This window comes from Rissa tridactyla, chromosome 14, assembly GCF_028500815.1.
Source record: "Rissa tridactyla isolate bRisTri1 chromosome 14, bRisTri1.patW.cur.20221130, whole genome shotgun sequence".
NCBI lineage: Eukaryota > Metazoa > Chordata > Aves > Charadriiformes > Laridae > Rissa > Rissa tridactyla.
This window is the reverse complement of record NC_071479.1, coordinates 9936986-9957154: the sequence shown is the minus strand read 5'-3', so window position 1 is coordinate 9957154 and position 20169 is coordinate 9936986. Positions and strand designations below refer to the sequence as shown.

Genomic DNA, 20169 nt, shown 5'->3' with positions numbered 1-20169 from the left:
GGCTAATGGACACTTGAGGAAGTTATTAAGATATAACTTGGAAGTGACTCTTAGCACCTGTTCCTGTTCCAACAATGTGGTACAGATGCATAAGTTAACCCTAAGTAAAAGAGGAAAAAATTATTTTACATTTTTACATCTAGTGACAGACAAAAGCAAACAGCCCAATAACGAGGGCAAGGAACGTACAAAATGTTCTGAGTTTTCCAACTTAACTTGTGTCCTTTCCAGAAGCTGACTGCAAAGGATACAGTTGGTATAAGAGCTATACTGAGGGGAACAACAGACAACAGCCGCCTTTCAGGTTTTCTCTTCTGAAAGCAGTCCAGGGAATTAATGCTTCTTGTAGTGTGTATAAAAAAAAAAAAAAAAGACTCAGATGATTATAAGCTACGGAATTTGCTTGCAGAGGCCTGAGAGTCCCTGTGCACAGCATTTTCTGGGGTCAAATCCAGCCCCCCTGCATCGCAGCCGCTTTCCAGCCTGGTACACAGCAGGACTGACACCATGCTGCGCTCTGGCCTCTCACCGCTGGCGAAGAACTGCCCTGGGCTGAGCCCACGGGCTGGCCAGGGCGTTCAGCACAAGGAGGTGGTGCTTCAGGCTTATAAACACATATATGTATCTATAGACCTGCTAATTTTGCACAAAGACATCTTTTCCCTTTTTGTTTCTAGTCTTTTACTTCTATTTCATTTAAGTGCAATGCACTTTGCCAAGGCAAGAATGTATGAGATGCACTTCTTACGAAGGGAATTTTCCCTCCAGGTTCCGGATAGTCAGATCTTTTCTCAAGGCAGCACTGAAAGCGAACTATTTGTTCCCTAATTAACCATTTCAGAGACAAGTTACTGGACTGCCTGGACTGCTGTCTAGACCTGGTCTGGCAATTCCCATTTTCCCACAGAGTCTAATGGAGTTGCTCGTGTATCATGTATCTTTTATTTCTTTTTTTTTTTTTAACCATGAAATTAAATCTCTTACCTCATTAAAGAAGAGTCTGATGAAAGGCAAATCTATTTCAGAGCGAGTCGATATATTTACCACAATGGCATAGGACTGCCTGACCTCCAGGCTGTTGTGGATTTAATGTGGGAGCGTACAAAAACTTCAGTGTTTTAACTAGGCAGGAAGAGGTTGAGAGGAAAGAGAGCACTCAAGAGCAAATTCTGCTCTTAAAGGGGTGTAAATCCAAAATAGCTTCCCCAAAAAAATGACATTACTTGAGGTTTTGATTGGTGTAAATGAGCTTGCCTCCTAAATGACAGGTCAAAAGTTTGATGTTCCAGACTGGAGGAGGGGAAGCAGTTAATGTTTCACCGCACTGTAAAAAGCCAACTGTGTCAATAGACTATATTCCACCTGGAGAAAGTAAGTTTCTAAGTGTGGTCAAATTCGACATCAGAAATGCATAGGTGCAGCCTCCTATATAGTATCAGGAAACACAAGGCGACACATAATACGTCAATGGAATATTTTTTTACCTCGAGAATATGAATAATGTGATCATTGAAAACGTGGCTCAGGGACCCTCACGACTCAAGGTGTGCAAATCTCAAATTCCTTCACAGGTTAATAGGTCTATTTGGAGAAAATATCAACAATCTGGACACTTCTACAAAGCTTTCTCCAAATGCCCCCGTGTCAATTTGGCTTGGAAATTAGGCTGAGCACAGCATGAGACCCAGCTCTCCTCAGAGAACTATGGGACGTGCTAGGCATAATTTGAATGGCTTCCTTGCTTGCTAAATGCAAGCTGCACGGGAGGTTTTGAGAACTTAATAAAAATTACCGTAAGTTATTTAGCTTTCCAAGAATTTAATTGCTAAAAGTTCCTGATCACAGACCCATCCTGAAGTCAATTACAACAACTGGGCAAAACCAACAATTTCCATTCTCCAAAGTGATCAAAGGATATGAAATGACACTACCTATGCCATGCAAGTCTGAGACCATGTACATCGCCGCATTGGAAATGCACTTGGCTGTTACTATGACTTTCCAGTCCTGGATAATCATGAAGTATCATATCGTGATTTAACTAGCTGTCCCTCTCACCAGGTCATGACAGGTATTAGCCAGAGAGACAACTACAGAAACAATGTTTACTGGGAGCAAAGGGCTACATTCAACATGGCAATATTAAGGAGGGAAGGAGACCTTAGAAATTAACTCAATGTTTCTCAGGACCCACAGCACACTCAGCAACCCCTGGAGCCTCATGCCCAGGATAAGCCTGTCCAGTACATGGAACTGGCACGAGACTGCTGCCAAAATCTCCTCGGAGAAACATCCTACCTCATTCATTTTACACTCTGTGCACAGTCAAAATCCTTTCATTCCTCATACCTGCAGTGGAAGTGACAGGTAGAGGAGCAGGCCCTCGGTACCTTCTGTTCCACCAGTTAAGCCTTCTGTTCCACTGTGAAGCCATATGTCTCCTCATTCAACCTGAATTCAGGATCCAGGGGAAGGCCCAGAAACAGCTTGTAAAGATGTTTTCTCCTGCTTCATAAACTACCCCTGTATCACATACAGCTCTTGCAAACAGCTGCAGCCTCTTGAGTGTCTCCTTTAAAAAACACGTAACATGGTTTTGTTATCTAGACAAACTGTAATTTAAAAATTGTAAAAGCAGCTTATGCCAACTAGTTCTAGTCTAGATGGCAAAGGGAGCAATGATTGTGAAGGCACTGAAAATGAAGTTTCCATACAGACTATTTGTAACAGGTTGCCTTATAACATAGATGTCACTGAAAGCGTGTTTCAGAATCCCAGGGGAGTTTTGAAGCCTCTTAAGAGTGCCACCGCAGCCCTACTACCAGAACCAGGGAGTTTATATGATGGAGCTGAGCTGAGGTTAAAATACTATCATACCACTGACCTGCAGTGCAGACATACCCAAAGGCTCCATATAAGTGTCTGGCTCTTTCAAAAAGAAAGAGAAAATAAAAGATAAAGATACTTGCCAAATACCAGAAACTCCTAGAAAATGAAATAGTTTCTGGAGTGACTTTTGGCCTGCGCTTTCCCCTTTTGCCAGGGTTTCGGGCTGCACCTGAGCCAGATGCTACAGCTCTGCATGGGTTCCTTCAGAGGGCAGCTCCGCACTGATTGCACAGCCTTGTCTGAGTTTTCTCAACAAGACCACTAGGGATTTTCCATTTCCCATGATCGTTCCTGACTGGCTGCAGTGATTTCCCTTGAGTTACTGAGCACTTTCAAATACACCTTAAGCACAAAAGAAAGAAACACAACAGCTGAATTGCGGACTGCTAATAAATATGTATTTTGCAAGAGATGTGCATAGATTTGCAAAACCCATCCCTTTTTATCAGTTAAGAGAAGAGTGTAAATAACAGACTAGCACAATTTTGCGAAGAATCTTTGCAAATTTTTCCACAACAAAGACCGGGAAACTCTGTATTGACAGTTACTGGCTTCTTTTGAGATCTATAACATTGACTTATTTATAGAGGCTACAGGTTAGCCCCACCATAGAATAACAATGACCTTCAGCCTTGCAGCTGTATGATCTCCTCTGAAAAGGCTACTGTTCACACACATGGATGTATTCTTGGGCTGCATCTGAACAACAAAATGTACGTGGAACTTGCTGTGTCGCTTTCACCTTAGCAACACAGATAACGGACGTAATAAGGAGGTGGCAGTGAGAGATTTGGCTGCAACTGAAGTTAGCTTTGAGAGTCTACTGGAGACTGCAGCTATATAACATGGCATCTCTCTAGTACTAAAATCTGTCATGTATTTTAATAGTCCCTACTACCCATGCCACCCAGTTCAAAGCTTACTTGGAAGTTATGCCTGCATATAGTACAAAATTAGCTTTTTGTTTTGCTGGCAATACGTGAGGCAGAAAGGACAGGTGGACTCTGAAAAGAGTTCAATGCAGGCTCCTCTCAAAGCAGCTGGAAGAGCCCCAAAGTTATGTCATGAATGACATCCATAAGCTCTCTAGCTACAGAGTCTTCATGAACTTGTAACACAGCATAACAGAAATAGCACAATCATTTAAACGGCTAATGATCACCCTTTAATGACTCTCTTAACTCACTGAAGTTTCAAATGTACTTGATAAACATGGCTTTGGCTCCCATTCACACTGGCTGGCCAACATTTACTACAACCCAGTTTCTGACAAACAGTCTTGAACCATCTTCAATTCAGGGTTCCCTTGCAATAAGGAAGAGGGATGCAAGAACCCTTTTCATTATTCTTACACTTTGTGAGCTCCAAAGTAGGAAAAATCCTGAAGGTGTATTGCTCAATGTCATTGAGTTAAGCAGCACCAAGCAAACTGACGTCATCAAAGGCATCAAGTCTATTTCTTGTAGATATCTGGATGAAAAGGCTATGTGGGGGGACTGATTTCATTTCGTTAGAATCTCAGCCATAAACAGATTAGCAAATTATTGTGACAGACAGTAAGCCTTTCGTGAGAATGTTTACCACTGAGTTCCACAGGCCAGGATCCGGCCAAGCCCATCATCTTGAAACACAACCAGTGAGTAGAGACTTCCAGCAATCACACGCTGCTAAGGAAGGTGCCAGCAAGGCAGGATGTATGCTAGAAGATGACTATGGAAAAGGTGGCGGGGGCAGCGGGGGGGGGAAATGACATTCTTTCCTGACTCTTACTCCAAGAATCAAGTTTGGAAGCCAGAGGACAGCAAGCCAAAGAGCTAAACACATCTGGTTTTGCAGAGGTGTCAGCCAGAAGAGTCCGACAAATCGATCTGTGCCTGCAAAACAGGTCCCTAAGGTGTCAGGCTAGAACTGTGCAAGTGAAGATGTTTGGTTTGAGCTTTTTCTACTTCAGATTATTGTGGCAGGTTTTTTCCTTCAGTAAGACGATCAAAGTATTAGAGTAGTGCAGTGAAGGACGGGAATACTTATATAGTCTCATAAAGGAGAAAGAACAAGTATTCCACGATACAGATCTTGCTTTTGCCCAGTATAGCAAACCACAATAAAATCCTTTCTGGAATAAGATAGGACTAAGCTTGAAAGTTGAACCTGAAAAACAATGAATTGTACATTAGTACTATTCTTTGTCATTCCAAAAATCTTCTACCTGAAACTCATTCTGCATTTTGTATAGATACAGACAGAAAACAAAATCAAGACCAAAGGAGACAGATGAGGTTACATACAGCATTGGTGACAGAGCCAGAGGCAGCCATATCTCCTTGCACCCAGGAGGATGCCTCAGCTGAACTAATTCCTTCATCACTTTGCAAGTCTGCAATGGAATGTGTGGCTTCTGGGCAAGGCAGAACTAGAAGGAAACTTTCTTTGTAAGGGACATATCTGGGAAAAAACTGTTTCAGCTTTTCAAAAAGGAAAAAACCCAACACCCTTTCCCAAACTTAAAGGATACTTTTTCCTAATGACTCATGATAACTGTCAGACCCTGAATGTGGAGACACTTACGCATTCAGCTGACTACAACCCACATCATGAAATCTCTTTCATTAGTGTCATACTGGCTCACTGGGACCCCAAGCACAAGGGAGAATGAAGCCTACGAGTTACGAGAGCCAGCGGTGAACAACACATCACTGAAGCCAAACTTCTGCCCTCGACAAACCAAAATACTTCCTCTAATATTCCAGTACATTAATATCAACACAGGAATAATTCTTAGCTGGAAACAGGCATCTATACCTCTGCATAGCTATTTACCTACCTGTCTAGAGCTTCAGAAGGATATCTAAAATCTGGAGAAGAACAGATCCTTATATAAATTTCACTGTCCCCGGTTCTGCCCCCATGAGCCTCAGTCATGTTTGCCCTTTTCATTCTTATTAATGCCGAGTAACAACACATTCCCTACCAATGATGGCTATGTTCATAAATATTTAGAACAACTGACTGAATGAAATCATACTTTGTTCCATCCACCCATCTACACTTAAGTGTTTCAGAGAGCCTAAACTATTACACTGCCAAATACAGAGAACTTCATGAAATATAAAGCAGTACAGTTCAACTTTGCTCAAATAGCATTCAGCTGCAGATCCAGTTTTGTATATAGTTTACATTTAGGACTTCATAACACCACTTGTTTCCTTGGTACACTAGGAGAGATCCAGACTACCTGTTTTGTCTACTCCGCTTGCTATGTTTTCTCATGGTTTAGTTGAGAAGTCCCTCCTGAACTTCAGAAGCTTCACACACATAGCCTTACACACCCTCCTCACACTGCTCCCCAGAAGACCTCAGCCTCACTAAGCTTTCTGTGTCTTGTTCTTGTTAAAGATTGACACTGACTGTCCCATCTCATACATAAGAATGGTGGCAGGCTACTTGGGACATTCTTTCCTAGCCCAGTGCATGTCAAATTCAACCCCAGTTGTGAACTGTAATGACTTTCAGCCATCTGACAGCTCTTTATCCATTATGAACTGAGTAGATTGATGCTTTCTCCAAATGCGCAGTTCAAGTACAGAACACCACAAGCACTGGATTTGGCTTTTTGGCCCAAGGCTTTGATTTTTTCCACACTTTATTTACAGACTGATGGAACTTTGGGATGGGAAGAAGGAGGCTCTAAATCCACTCTCATTTCATCTTTCTCACAGAAAAAAAAAAAAAAAAAAAACAGGCCTTAGAGCCAAACGCTGATTCTACTGCTGTAGCAGTAGGACAGTTTGTTTTCTTACAATATCTATTTAGAGACAATGAGGCTTTACCCTTCCCAGTTTTGTCCTGTATTTCTAGTTACTGGTAAGACTGGATTGTATTTTTGAATAAAACTATTAGATATATATATATATGGAGAAGAGAAGGTTGAGGGGGGACCTGATTAATGTTTACAAGTACCTAAAGGGTGGGTTTAAGGAGGACGGAGCCAGGCTCTTTTCAATGGTTCCCAGCGACAGGACAAGGGGCAATGGGCACAAGCTAGAACATAGGAAGTTCCGTTCAAATACACGGAAAAACTTCTTTACAGTGAGGGTGACAGAGCACTGGAACAGGCTGCCCAGGCAGGTGGTGGAGTCCCCTTCTCTGGAGATTTTCAAGACCCGCCTGGATGCAGCCCTGAGGGATGTGCTTTAGGCAACCCTGCTCTAGCAGGGGAGTTGGACTAGATGATCTCTAGAGGTCCCTTCCAACTCTGAAGATTCCGTGATTCCGTGATATAAATACATTAATGTAATTTCAACAGCTCTGCAGTGTGTTCATTATTTCTATTTGCTGCCTCTTTGCATTCCTGCACGTTGGACACTAAAATTGCATTTTAATTAAGCTTTTGTCTTGCTGCATTTAACCACATTGATCCTGAATGTAAATAAAGTCTCAACTTGTTGGATTCCAGTTTGAAGCGTGACACAATGGTCTATTTCACAATATTCAGAGAGTGGGGGGAAAAAAACAGAAATCAAGAAAAGCCCAAGTTCTTGAAAAGATCAAGAGAAGACCAGTGCTGGAATTTACAGAACCAAATACGCTTGTTGGCTGCTTGTTTGCAAAGAGGAAAGCTTCACCCCAATACAGGCAACTCATTTTCGTGTGTGTGTGTGTATTCCTTGCCTTTCTTCCTGCCTTATCTTGTCTTTCAGATAACAGTAATTCCGTGTTATTCCCTGTAGTGATAACACAGCTTCCTAGGATTTAGATAAATGGTCCTTCAGAGGAGGGTATGCCACACCTTCAGTATACAAATTTTATATGTTTCAGGTTTACTTTTGGTTTCTTTGTGGGCTCTCCTTGTTAACGCAAAAGGAAATAATCATTAAAAAGGTAGATATTAAATGTGATCAAAGTTCAGAAGGATGAGGAAAGACAGTCTTGTAATAAATGCCCCAACTACCCCAAAGACATAGACAAATCATTCAGTATTCTTTATGCCTGGGTCTCCTCATCAGAAACCCAGCAATACCTATAGGTCTTTTATTTCTTCCAACTTTTCATGGCAAGAATTACCTTACTTTCCAGGTCCTCTGCACATAACACAACAGATTAAAGCAGGGCCTGTGGTAAAACAAATACTGAGCAAAAACAATGCAATTGAGGACAAAATTTGACCAAGGGTGTTCAGTACATTAGCCCCATCCCGGTTATTATATATAAAGGCTCAAATGAGAATGAAGTTTAGCATCAAAAAGAAAGCATCCACTACATAAACCCAAGTTTTCTACAAATCTGGGATTTAGTGACATATTCACGTATGATATTAAAAGCAGGATACTATTGCCTGAACATGCAATTCCAGTATATCCCCACAACTGGTATGTTGGAATAGCTCCGCGATGTCCAGCTACTGTCAAAAGTATTCATGAAGCATGCTGAGATGGATTATAAAGGAAAGGAGGAGGAGGGAACTAACGGACTGGCCTATCACAGCTTCTCCAACACTTTCCTATCCCTATTTGGAGGGAATGGGAGCTTTCCAGATATCTGCATGCAGGAGAGTGTGTAGGTCTGAAACCTACGTCAGCAATCTGTGCTCGCCCACTGCCCTGCCAGACACAAACTCTGCCTCGTGGGAACTGAGTCGTCGTAGGACCTGCGAGTTTGTTATTTGCACTGCAGTGTTTAAAACCACCGCAAGGAAAACCAGGGGATATTAAGCAGAGCTGCTCCTTCCCTGTCAAAATGTGTAAACATGAACAAATATGGGGTCTGTCTGGAGAACATCAAAGTCAGGTAACACTTAGCCCAGTGCAACACCCCATAGCTGTGGGGAGACTAAAGTGTGAAAGAGCTCTTGTTTTACATAGCTGCTGTGAAACGTCACCCAGCCTGGGGTTACAGCATGTGTTGGCTGTATTTTCACACTCTGAACCTAAGTCCTGCTTCTTCTAGCTGCCTGGAGCCAGATTGCTTCAACCTTTTGTTTGCTTTAAGTGTCCTTCTGTCCTGCTTTTCTTGAAACATCACACACCCTGCATGCCAGATGCTGCTAATCTAGCACTGCTGACTTGATGCATGTTCTGGCCTCATGGAGAATGAAGGAATCATTTCTTTAATGTCACCATTTGGTATTGTACACAGAAGAGAGACAAATGAGGTGGACACACAATTCTCCCAAACCGTGTGGGTATCCACACAGAAACATCTGCTGCTGTCTCAGCCGCAGACACTCCAGCCTCCAAACACACCAGACTTAATCTTTTCATGTCTCATGGCCCTGCTGTGAATTGCACAGACACACGAAATTCTGGGGTAGACCTTAATCTCTACTTACATGAGTAATGAGATTGACAAGTCATGTGTTTATAGACTGTTTATATGAGGAAGGTGTACGAGAAGAAACTCTGCTTGGATTTATACTTTATAAGGACATCCTACAGTCCAAGTATGCTGCAAATGTATTTGTATTCAGGGCCAAATCTCTACTCTGATACAGCACAGCTGATTTTGGTGAAGTCATGCTGAGTAACAAGCTGGCCTTCTCTCGTAAATTTGTCATTTTGATTTGCCCTTGCTATTTTAAAAGACCTGCCTGGGGTTTCCCATACCAGATATGACCTCCAGGCTGCCCCTTCTCTGCGATGACACAATAATCTCTAATTGCAAGCCCTTAAGAAAATTTTTGTAAGAACTTTATGCACCACTCTTGATCAGCGTTCCCCTCACCCCGCTCAGGTTCAAAACAATTGGCTTAGTGATTCAGCTGCAAAAATCAGCTACAAGACTATACAGTTTTGTCATTATAATAGAAAACCTGAATTCACACGCCACATCTTTCCTCCAGATTGGGAATTCCTTCTCTACAAAGCTCTCTTTAAAGCATTGATTAGCAGTTACTTTATAAGAGAAAGGAGAAACTGCTTTCCTTTAATTGCCTCTAGAAAGAAATTTTTTTTTTTTCCCCCACAGTGATGGTGGGGTGCTGCACCTAGCAAGTGTATCTGGAAATCAGTAATATTGTTAATTCTCTGCAGAAGTCCAGCCCCCTCTGACAGAAGGCTCAGGCTCTCTGCAAATCCCAGAGGTCCTCAAGGAGCAGGATGGACAGAGCAATCACTTTGACAAATTTTTTCAAAGCTCCGTTAGAAGAACTGGCTCTCCTCCCACTTCACCCCAGCAATGTAATAAAATAAGCATATGTTTCCTTTACCACTTAATCTTCCAGGAGTAAAGAATGCTATCATCAGGACATGGAAATGAAGACCCTTCTTGCACCTTTTGTTGTACCCTTCATTGGAGAAGTTAGATCACCAAAATAAACTCACTGAGCAACAACTAATGATCTGTAACTGTACATGTACAAAGCCTATTTGCCTACCTAACTCCAGCACTTTCTTCTACATCCACTGTCAATTGACCTCACCATAGGATGTGTCTTGTCACACAGCTGGTGCCACAGAGTCACCATTGACAAGTGAATAGTATTCACATGTGAAAAAACACTTTCTTAAATAAAAAAGCTATAGGGGAAAGCTTATGTATTCAGTACGGTTCTCACTCTGGGAGAATATATTTGCAAAAAATTCAATTGAGGACTGGGGTAAGCTGTTCATCCTATTATTTCACTTCACTACCTTTCACCAAGGCTGGGTTAGAGTCAGTAAAGGATTTTCATGCTCACAACTTATGCAGAGGCCCTGCTTCAGGTGTGTGTCTCTCTCCCCCCCAAGCCTAAAAAAAAGCTATAAAGTCTCACTTTAGCACTGGAAACAACAAAGGAAGTGAAATCAGTTTGGAAAATTAATTCCAGAGGACTTCCTTCTCTAATTGAAGCAGAATTCTGTGTGGAGACCATTGTGAAACGCACATTTAGAGTAGGAACGGGTGGGGACTTCAAAGATACTATTCAGATGAAAGACAGAATACAAATGTTTTACAGCAGAAATTGTCACAGAGACCTGAGACTCAGAGTACAGCCTAAGTGTGAAAATAGAGAAAAAAAACCTTCCATGTGGGTTTCTGACCCTTCAAACCAACATTTTTTTTCAAGATTTACCCATATCTTTACCAGGTGCTTGTTAGAAAATACTCAAATTTAAATCCTGACTTAAAAGACAAACTGGCACCAGAAAATGCACACCTAAGTAAGTACGAACGCAAAAAGTCAGAAGAAATACTTACAGCATCTGCTAAGGGAAAAAAAGCCCCCCCCACATATATCATAGACTTCATTTGAAGGATAAAGAGCATCAGTGATTTCTAATGCACCAGAGACAAGAAAGGGCCTCTGCTCAAAAGGGTGATGCAAAGAGATTTGGAAAGCAGAGAAGTTACTGGTGGAAATGCTTCTAGGATACCCCAAACCCTGCCATACGACACAATGAACTTCAGGTATGTGCCTGTGTTTACCCTTACTCAAAAAAACATTGCAATCCAAAATCTTCAAATTCACGGACATCAAATGAATTTTAAAGGACAGCATATTCTTAAGAGTTTTGCCGAATCAGGGCCTAGATCATGTAGTTTTAGCAGGTGTTGAGATGGAAATGTGACACCTAATTGTAAACCATTTGAAATTATTGGTGACAAAGGATAAAAATATATCAAAAATGCATTAGTAAAATTTTTCACGTAATCTAAAGGTGAAGGTCATCTTCAACAGATCATAGTAGCGCTCTCTTACCGTCATACCACGCCTGTGAATTCCCGCTCTATTTTTTGCATATTAAAAAAATGTTGAAGTTATACAAACAAATCTCTTTCCTTGCACAGGAAGAGAATAAAACATCACTGTATAAACTGAAGAGAAGATTCTCAGTTGTACTAATGTGCACTTGAGTTCCCTGCCCTGGAGGGAGAGCAAGTGAAATTAATGACTTAAAGACTCCTTATGGCACCAGTTTGGTATGAACAGGCTTTATTTCAAACAAGAACCATGACTTTAATCCTTATCCTGTCTTGTACCTTACCCTGCCAAATACAAACTTCGTAGCTGCACTGTTTACAAAATTCTGATGATCAGGATCTGACAATAAGTTCAAGTTAAAGGCACAGGTGGAGTGCAGGGGGGCAGGAGACATGCCAGGCAGGCTGGATGGTTAAATTCACAAATATGTAAGTTGTATAAATCCCACTTCCCTAGGAAAACATGGTAAAAGTAGAGTGAATAAAAAAAGACAAGGCAGCTTGGAATGCTTTATCTTTTGCTCATTTTCAGCACAGCTGATCTTTTTCAGAGTTAAATCAAGCCATACTATTTTAGTCTTTGCCAAATAAAGGTATTTTAAGTTTTGTATGAAACAAGGGATTACCTAGAACTTCCATGAGAAGGTAAATATCTTGGCAGTGTGGTACAACTATAGCAAAAATACCTTTAATCTCTTGAACAGTACCTTAAACTTCAGACAAACCTACTAATCAAAGAGCTGCTCAGCTAGGTCTACACCCCTACAGCTAACTGCAAGAAAGATCACATTTATCATCACATTGACACTTGTGCCAGGGAGATAAGTGGTTCCTCACTTACCCTTTCCAAGTGGGTAGTACACTGAGGGGGGAAAAGGGAGGTTTGCTGCAGAGAGTTTGGAAGTAAACTACTACCCATTTTGAGCAAAAGAAGAGATGGGGCCTGTGGCCTTGTGGAAGAAAAAGACCACAAAAAATACTGTGAACTATTTAATCCACTTTTAGTCTCCCATAGAAATGCCTGTGTTGTACTAACAGTTTATGTACAACGGCACGTGCAAACAAATTACATGTCTCCACCTGCAACTCATGCTGGCAGGTCACAAGCCAGCAAATCCACAGCTATGACAGTCCAGCACTAAACCCAAGCTGATACATCCTTCTCAGCACCAACTGGGATTTTAATGCCATTTTAACACAGATACAGAGTTCCTTAACCAGAGCTGGTGCACATCTGCCAGCTTAGAGTTTACGCTGCACAAGTATGTGATTGTCTGCTCCTGTCTGTGTAGCCGTTATAAGGCTTACCTTAATCCAGTTTGAAAACAGATGAGCTGAAACCGCATGCAGGCACTCAGAAGAACGTCCATAGGTGGATTTACTGCAAAAAAAGTATGAGAATGAACTTTAATGGCAGTAGTTATCCCCTGTAGACAAGTCTTGAGCTACTTTGTTCTGTGTTCCACCCCAGCAGCAAGGCAGTAATAAATTCCCTTTTCCCTGTGTTGGCTCTGTAGTTGTAGACTAGGTCACACAGCAAAACTTTCAGTAAATCCTTATGAAGGCATCAAGCCCCAGCTACACTAAACTTTGATTTATTTTTTTTTTTCTCTACACAGCAAATTCCACCCCCCCTACAGATCCATGACCTAATTCAGTCTCAAAGGATCCAGTAGAAGCACACAGAGAAAAACCAATGAACAACCTGGAACTATGGCACTCTATCTTTCACACAGGACTTAAGCCATTTCATCCTTGATATGTTATTGTTACTCCCGACAGCTCTCTGCATGTGATTTGTGGCACGCGGCAATGACACAGGGCATGATTGTTGGAAATGTTGTAGCAACAACTTAACAAATTCCTGTTAAGAGAGATCAAGGCAACATGACATTTGCAGAGAGCAGGATTAAGTTGCTTTTGTGTGATGCTCCAGAAGGCTTAGGAGCTCTTGACAATTGTTTGGAAGAGAGTGACTTTTTTTTCTCCCTCAGAACAGATTCTTAAGGAATAAAGTGTGTTATCTACTCGTACGAAAACCAGTCAGGCAGAAACATCGCTGACATTATGGAATTCACAATGAAGGAGGCAGTAATGGGAAGCAGATGCAAACGTTTTATGATTCAGGAGGCCAGTCCAGACCAAAGTGGGTACATTTGGCTGGAAAGGAAGTGGGAACACCTCCCAAAAATATTCTGCTGAGTTGACTTCATGTCTGTTGGTGGAACTCACAAACTCTTCAATGCTTTAAAGATAGATGTGGCAATGTCTGGGCCTTCAGATTTCATGGAGATGACTATGCTTGATAGTCGGACACAAAGCTGATTGTCTGCACCCCTTCGTTTTAAAAAAAAAAAGTAACTAATTAAAATTTTTCAGCTGAGTAGCACATTCAAATTCTTGATTTAGAACACAGAACAGACTCTGAATGAAAAGCTGTTGTTCATATATATTTTAGGAATCCCTTTCCCACACTACACACTTGCCTGAAAGCTTCCAAGAGTACACAACAAAGTTCCTCATGAAAGAGGGCAACTTATTGCCTGCACTAAAGATACAAGACACAGGAAAACTAAGGTCTAGATCTTTTGAAGTGGGACACTAACAAAATTTGGGCATCTCAGCTTCAAAAGCCCCTTTAACTTTGTTGCCGTTGTCACTTTTTCCAGTAGAACTCCCTCGATATCTAAATCCCTATTTCTTCATTTCACAGTTCATTTAGCTCATGTACTGGGAAGGGCTCTTAACCATGGGCCACCTTGCCACTTTTCCACTGATAAGGAACAACCCATCTAAAACCAGTTCAAAGAAAAGAATCAAACAGTCGCTGAGCTGACAGAGCTCAGTACATAGCTTACGCACTTTATATTAAACGGCAACTGAAGCAAATATTTAAAATAAAAAGCCTGGACAATTCTATCAAACAAAATATGCTTAAGGAGTTACCCACTGTCGTGGTTTGGCCTCAGACGGCAACAGAGCCAGGTGCCGCTGGTTGGGTTTGGGTTGAGACAAAGGCAGTTGAACGGAACAGCAAAAGGGAACAGGAAAACAACAACAGGGACAGAGGAATAAACAAACCCGGTTACCCCCTCACGCACCGGACCCGGGACGCCCCCGCCCGCTCCAAGCGGCGACTTCCTGCCCCCGCCCCCGGCAGCTCCGGGCGGGAAACGGCTCCCGCGGGATGGGATCCCGGTGTCCCTGCCGCAGCCTGGGCGGGGTTAACCCTGTCCCCGCCGGACACAGGACACCCGCTCATGAAGTCATCAGCACACATAATCCTTGTGTATTACATGCAAAATGCACCAGTTTAAGCTGCCAGAAGAAAACGAGCAGAAGTGCACCAGAGTAAACACCAGTGGAAGACAGTCTTCCACCTTGGGTCATTTTTTTGCTGATCCAGCTGATAAGCAGGAACACTGCTGAGGCTCTGTCAACTTCAGTAATGTCTCACGGCCTCAACCTCCGAAGTCATGGCCTGGCATCCCCACCACTGCAACGTAAGTAAAAGGTTGTAGAGGACAACTGTTACCTTTCAAGTAGCAGTTGTTTTACTAACAACCTCTGAAGAAAGAAGCACTAACAGATAACATTAAGCTGATACATCTGATACAGAATCTTCAGAGTTGGAAGGGACCTCCAGAGATGATCCAGTCCAACTCCCCTGTAAAGCAGGACTGCCCAGAGCACGTCACTCAGGGCTGCATCCAGGCGGGTCTTGAAAACCTCCAGAGAAGGGACCCCCACACCCTCCCCGGGCAGCCTGTTCCAGTGCTCTGTCACCCTCACTGTAAAGAAGTTTTTCCGTGTATTTGAACGGAACTTCCTATGGTCCAACTTGTGCCCATTGCCCCTCATCCTGTCACTGAGAACCATTGAAAAGAGCCTGGCTCCATCCTCCTTCAACCCACCCTTTATAGGTGTGTTGAATTGGGCCAGTATGTCCTGAATTTTCCATATCCTTCCTCCTTTTTCCATCTGACTCCCCACTAAAACCTGAAAGTTCTTTCAAGAGTTTAGAGTAAAGCAGGCATACATTATATAAAGATTAATATATTCCTGCAATAACAATATAATAACAAAACCAATAAAGCAGTAAAAGACTCTTTAACTACCAGCATAATCAACTCTAATAGATTTGAAGCAAGTGAAACATGTCACAGCCTTCAGAGCTAAAATACATTGACAGGTATTAAGGCAGAGAGAAGCACTGCAATTCTTAATTAGACTAGCTAAAAGTTTCAGCCAAATTATTTCACCTGATAATTTTAATGATTTCTGAATGCACAAATTCTGTTTTATCTACAGTTTCTCTACTAAAATGGTTGCATACATCATTAAAAAAACCAAATAAAAATTGTATGGTGTAGCATTGAAATAACTATACAGCCTTACAGAATTCATTTATATTTTGAAGTTTAGCTACATATTTCATAGAGTCCTCTAAGTACCATGAAACAGTTTATGAACCCTATGGAAAAGATCTTGCTGTTGAACTGTTTTTCCCCCTGCAAAGCAAGGGACCTTGTGAGAAAGCACGTCCGAGAGGTCTGTGCCAGACCACCTACCGACCTGTTTAACACATGCCAGGAGCTGCAGGATGCCAAGTGGGCCAGTGGGTTTCTCTGCCCAGATGAACTGTTTGTGTCCCAGCAAGGGCAACAAGTTCAGCCACAAGACAAAGGACCATTTCATTTCTCCTGCTTTCCTGTTCCACTTTGTGTCTGCCTGTGAGTTTCAGTTGTTAAAAGCAAATGATTAATTGGGCACTGGGGAGCTGTCAGTATTATTTTTGTTAACTGATGGACTTTTCTCAACTCAAATGCTAAGCACGTTAAGATATTTGGGGTTTTTTTCTTGATATATTATTTTCCGAAGTGTATTATTAGGTTTGGTTTTTTTGGTTCGGGGTTCTTTTTGGTTGCTTTGTTTTTTAAAAGATTCTTCATCAGAATTTGTACCTGACAAAGCACATGAAGAGACAGTGAGCCCTTGCAATGTCTTAACAAGAAGGCTACAGCCAAATCCAGCTCCCTAACTACAGTATAATCTGAAATTTATTCTTTTCACTTCTCTAGAGAAGTAGAAAAACTAGGTACCACAGCACAAATTAGAGTAACAGTAGTGCTGCTGCAATTTATGCTGGGCAGCTTACACCACCCAAGGGGCTGTTTTAGCACCAAAAGAAACATCAAAATCTGGGCTGTTTGGACGTGGCCTCTCCTTGTGGGACAGGTGGGCACAAGATTCATCACATGAAGACTGCTTGTTACCAAACTTCTGTGTGCTGCTAAAAGCTAATCAACACCTAGGTCAGCCACATTTTCCTTTTCTCCCCCCGTTGCCTGACATAAAGAAGCTTCAAACAGACTCAAGGTTTGAGTATGTGTTGCAGTGAAAAAATCTTTACTGTGCACTGCTTCAAATCTGGCTTACTTCAGAAGCTACAAGCTCTTCAGGATGGAAACAGATGCTTCTTGTACACATGGGCTGTGTTTGGAAGTGCCACTGGAATTCCTCATCGCTATGGGTAACAGAACCCTTTCAAATGTCACTTTAGCCCTAAGCCAGGAACAGTAAAGTACAACCAAAAGCACAGAAGTTAAGTTCTCTACCTACAGAAATCAATGAGAATTTTGTCCTTGACTTCACTGGAGCCAGGCTTTCATCCAATGTATTTGTACTTTAGGTTTCCCATGGTGAATAAATAGAAATAAAAAGCCAAAGTCCTGGCACCAGTGTTATGAGTCAGACAATCTCAAGTATGTGCAGTATGCATTTCTTCAGAAGAGTTGGGCTTTCAGGGCATCAGAGTCTAGATATACAAGCATGTGAAATTGTTAAGCTAGACAACATGATTTCTTTAGCGAGAGCAACAACCTCCTGCTTGTTTTCTTTTGTAGACAGGAAGTCAGCAGGGTTATCGGTCTGAAAAGTTTTGCAGATACAGAGTTGCTCTGGGAAGCATACAGGGTTGTTCAGCTGGGGAAAGAGGGGTATGAAAAGAATATTGTCAAAGCTAGGACAGCCCTCATCAAAAGCCATGATGTAAACACAACAGTCCATGAAATGAGATTTTTCTGTTTTATAACCCAAAGCAGTATTTAGTCCCAAGTAAGGATTTTTCCCCATAATCCAGCTGAAAGATTCTGTCCTTTGTAGGTACTTACACCACTATGCTGAACAGAATAAAAAGTATTTCCACAAAATTTTTACAATTGTTAATAATTACCATGCTTTATAAACATGTGTTTGTCATATCAGAATTACTGTTCACATTTATAAACTCTGAGTTGCTTGATGCCATGTTGTAATTTTCCATTAGGAACATCTGACTGGAAAAAAATAATAATCAAAGACTAAGTGAGGCTAGTCAAAAAATATCTCTTAAAATCTTTTGTCGTGCTCCTTTTGTTGTATGGTCTGTCCTTTATCTGTTAACAGATTGGAGAAATTACAGCATTCCCATTAGGTATAAATATCTGTTTGGGTTTTTTTCCTTTCCTTTTTTAAAAACACACCCATAGCATGCTTTTTGTCTGTATATACCTGCACATATTCACCAACCGTCCCAGTTTTGGGTATCCAAAGTCACTGGCCATTTTGGAAAAAATCCTAGAGTAAGTGAAAAATCATAAACAACATGCAGAACTAGCACATTTCTAGAATTTGTAAAACCAGAAACATTCTTCTACTAATTGCCTTTTATAGCTTCTATCTTCTCAAGTGCAAAACAAGACCCATCTGCTTTGTAAGATAGACAAAGAAGAAATACCATTAAAAACAGGTTATACCAGCAACCAACAGTTACAATGGTGGTTTATTTCCTCTTTTCTCACTCTCTGCCCCGCCCCCCCCTTTTTTTTTTTAATGAAATCACACATCAAAGGTCTGGTTCTTTGCAAAATTAGGTCTGTGGCATACAATCCTTTTTGCCATTTGTCTTTGAAGATCACCGGTCATCTGAGAGCCACTTTCTTATTCAATGCCCTTCCTCCAGCAGGTGCAGCTACACGAGCCGTTAGAGTGCTGCATGCACATGTGCATCGCACTCAGCACAGCTCACACATACCAAGGGGAGGGCTAGAGGGGCAAGACCTGCCCCGGCCTATTTCAGGTGCCACCAGGAAATCCCATGTTCTCCATAGGAAGTAGCATGATGTGCTGCTTTAAGACCCCTTAAGGGACATGAGTCAGAAATCCTGGAGCTTTTCCTTCTTTGGGTCATCCCTACCTCCCTCTACTTTTTCCCCTTCTCTGCAGGGAAGTTGGGTCTGTAGTGCACAGACTTTCCATGTCTGCAGTTGCTCATATTCCCTTGTTGTGGTTTCTTAGGAGCATTCCTGAGCCGTGAACTCGTTGATCCTTCCAGATTAGAGCAGGGAAGCCAGTCCAAGTGCCTAGTATTCCCCCCTCGATGTGGACAGACAGAGTTCAGCTGGTTTGCATGTGGAGCCTGAACTCCAGAGAATGGCTGAAGCTAGAAGCAGCTGCTGATACTATCACAGCAGGATGCTAACTGCACATTTTCATGTAAAGACATCATCGCTTCAGAGCTCTCTGCTAACAATCCCAACAGCTGCTTTTCTGGCTTTGTTGACGCAGATACCCCAGAGTGAGATATACGGGTGCCTGTGCCCTTTTCCTTCCTCCAGACTCCTTTTAATAACCATTTAATCATGTTAACTGTTTTTCTCTTTAATCCAAATGATGATTTCAAGCAGTTCAGTCAGCTGCATGCATGACTTTTTGAAGGAAAAATGTGCATACAGACGGTTAAGGAAGATGTTCCCTGACCAGCTTGAGGGACGAACATCCACCGAACAGCATGGATACTGGGGTGGCTCAGGGACTGATGATCCACTGACAAGCTTCAGCTCTTGATTCACTTTGGATACATTGGCACGGTACCCAGAAGACAGGCAGGAGTTTGTTCAACCTATATTCAGGCCCAGACAGCCACAGGTCCCTTTGAACCTAGTGTGGCAGAGCTTTTGCAGGTACATACTTTAGCCCAATTAATGAGGTCTGCACAGATGTGACATGTACTATTTCAGGCACAGAGTTCTACATAGTCATGTGTCTTTTGGTCAGTTCAGTGCCTGTGGTAAACAAGTGCATGTTTGTCTGCAAAAAGACCATATACGCATAATCTTAAATATTTTCCAAAACGGCAACCCACGTCTTCATTTTCCTTAGGTTCTCTTGATAATTTTAAGGTTACTATTGTTTGTTTTGAAATTGCTATGGTGATTACCTAGGCAGGTGTCTGATTCAGATGATTTATTTTAAAACGATTCGCCCAAGGTAACATTATATTCCCACCTAGAATTAGAAAGTGTATGTAAATTGTGCTTACCAAGCTTCCAGCTGTACGGTACCTCCTGCACTTCCTGCAGACCTCCCAGGCTCAGGGAGGTACAGCAGCTGCCAAGGCCATGGGCAGCGATGGCTGTTCTGATGGAGATGCTGATGCTGAGGCATCGGTTCTTCCTGAACAGATTTTGGTTAAACGTTAGGAGATTGAGAAAACTACCCCTCCTCAACAGGGCAGGGGAAGAAAACAAAATGGAAAACTTGTGGGCTGAGGTAAAGACAAGG

The 20169-nt window shown here is 42.0% G+C and overlaps 1 protein-coding gene across 6 annotated transcripts in view; it reads right to left on the bottom strand.

Moving 5' to 3' along the window:
- The window catches only part of TNC (tenascin C), a 106148-nt gene extending 86194 nt beyond the window's left edge, over positions 1–19954 (bottom strand). For 2 of the 6 annotated variants that reach the window (XM_054221020.1, XM_054221021.1), the window contains exon 1: positions 12874–12891. Coding sequence is in view for 1 of the 6 variants with exons in the window: in XM_054221014.1 (XP_054076989.1) it covers positions 12874–12935 (62 nt within the window). In the remaining 5 variants the exon portion in view is untranslated. Of the gene's footprint in view, positions 1–12873; positions 12947–18117; positions 18184–19927 lie in introns of those variants that run through there. The other 4 variants (XM_054221014.1, XM_054221016.1, XM_054221018.1 and 1 more) reach the window with 4 other exon arrangements.
- Between the last annotated feature and the right edge of the window lie 215 nt (positions 19955–20169).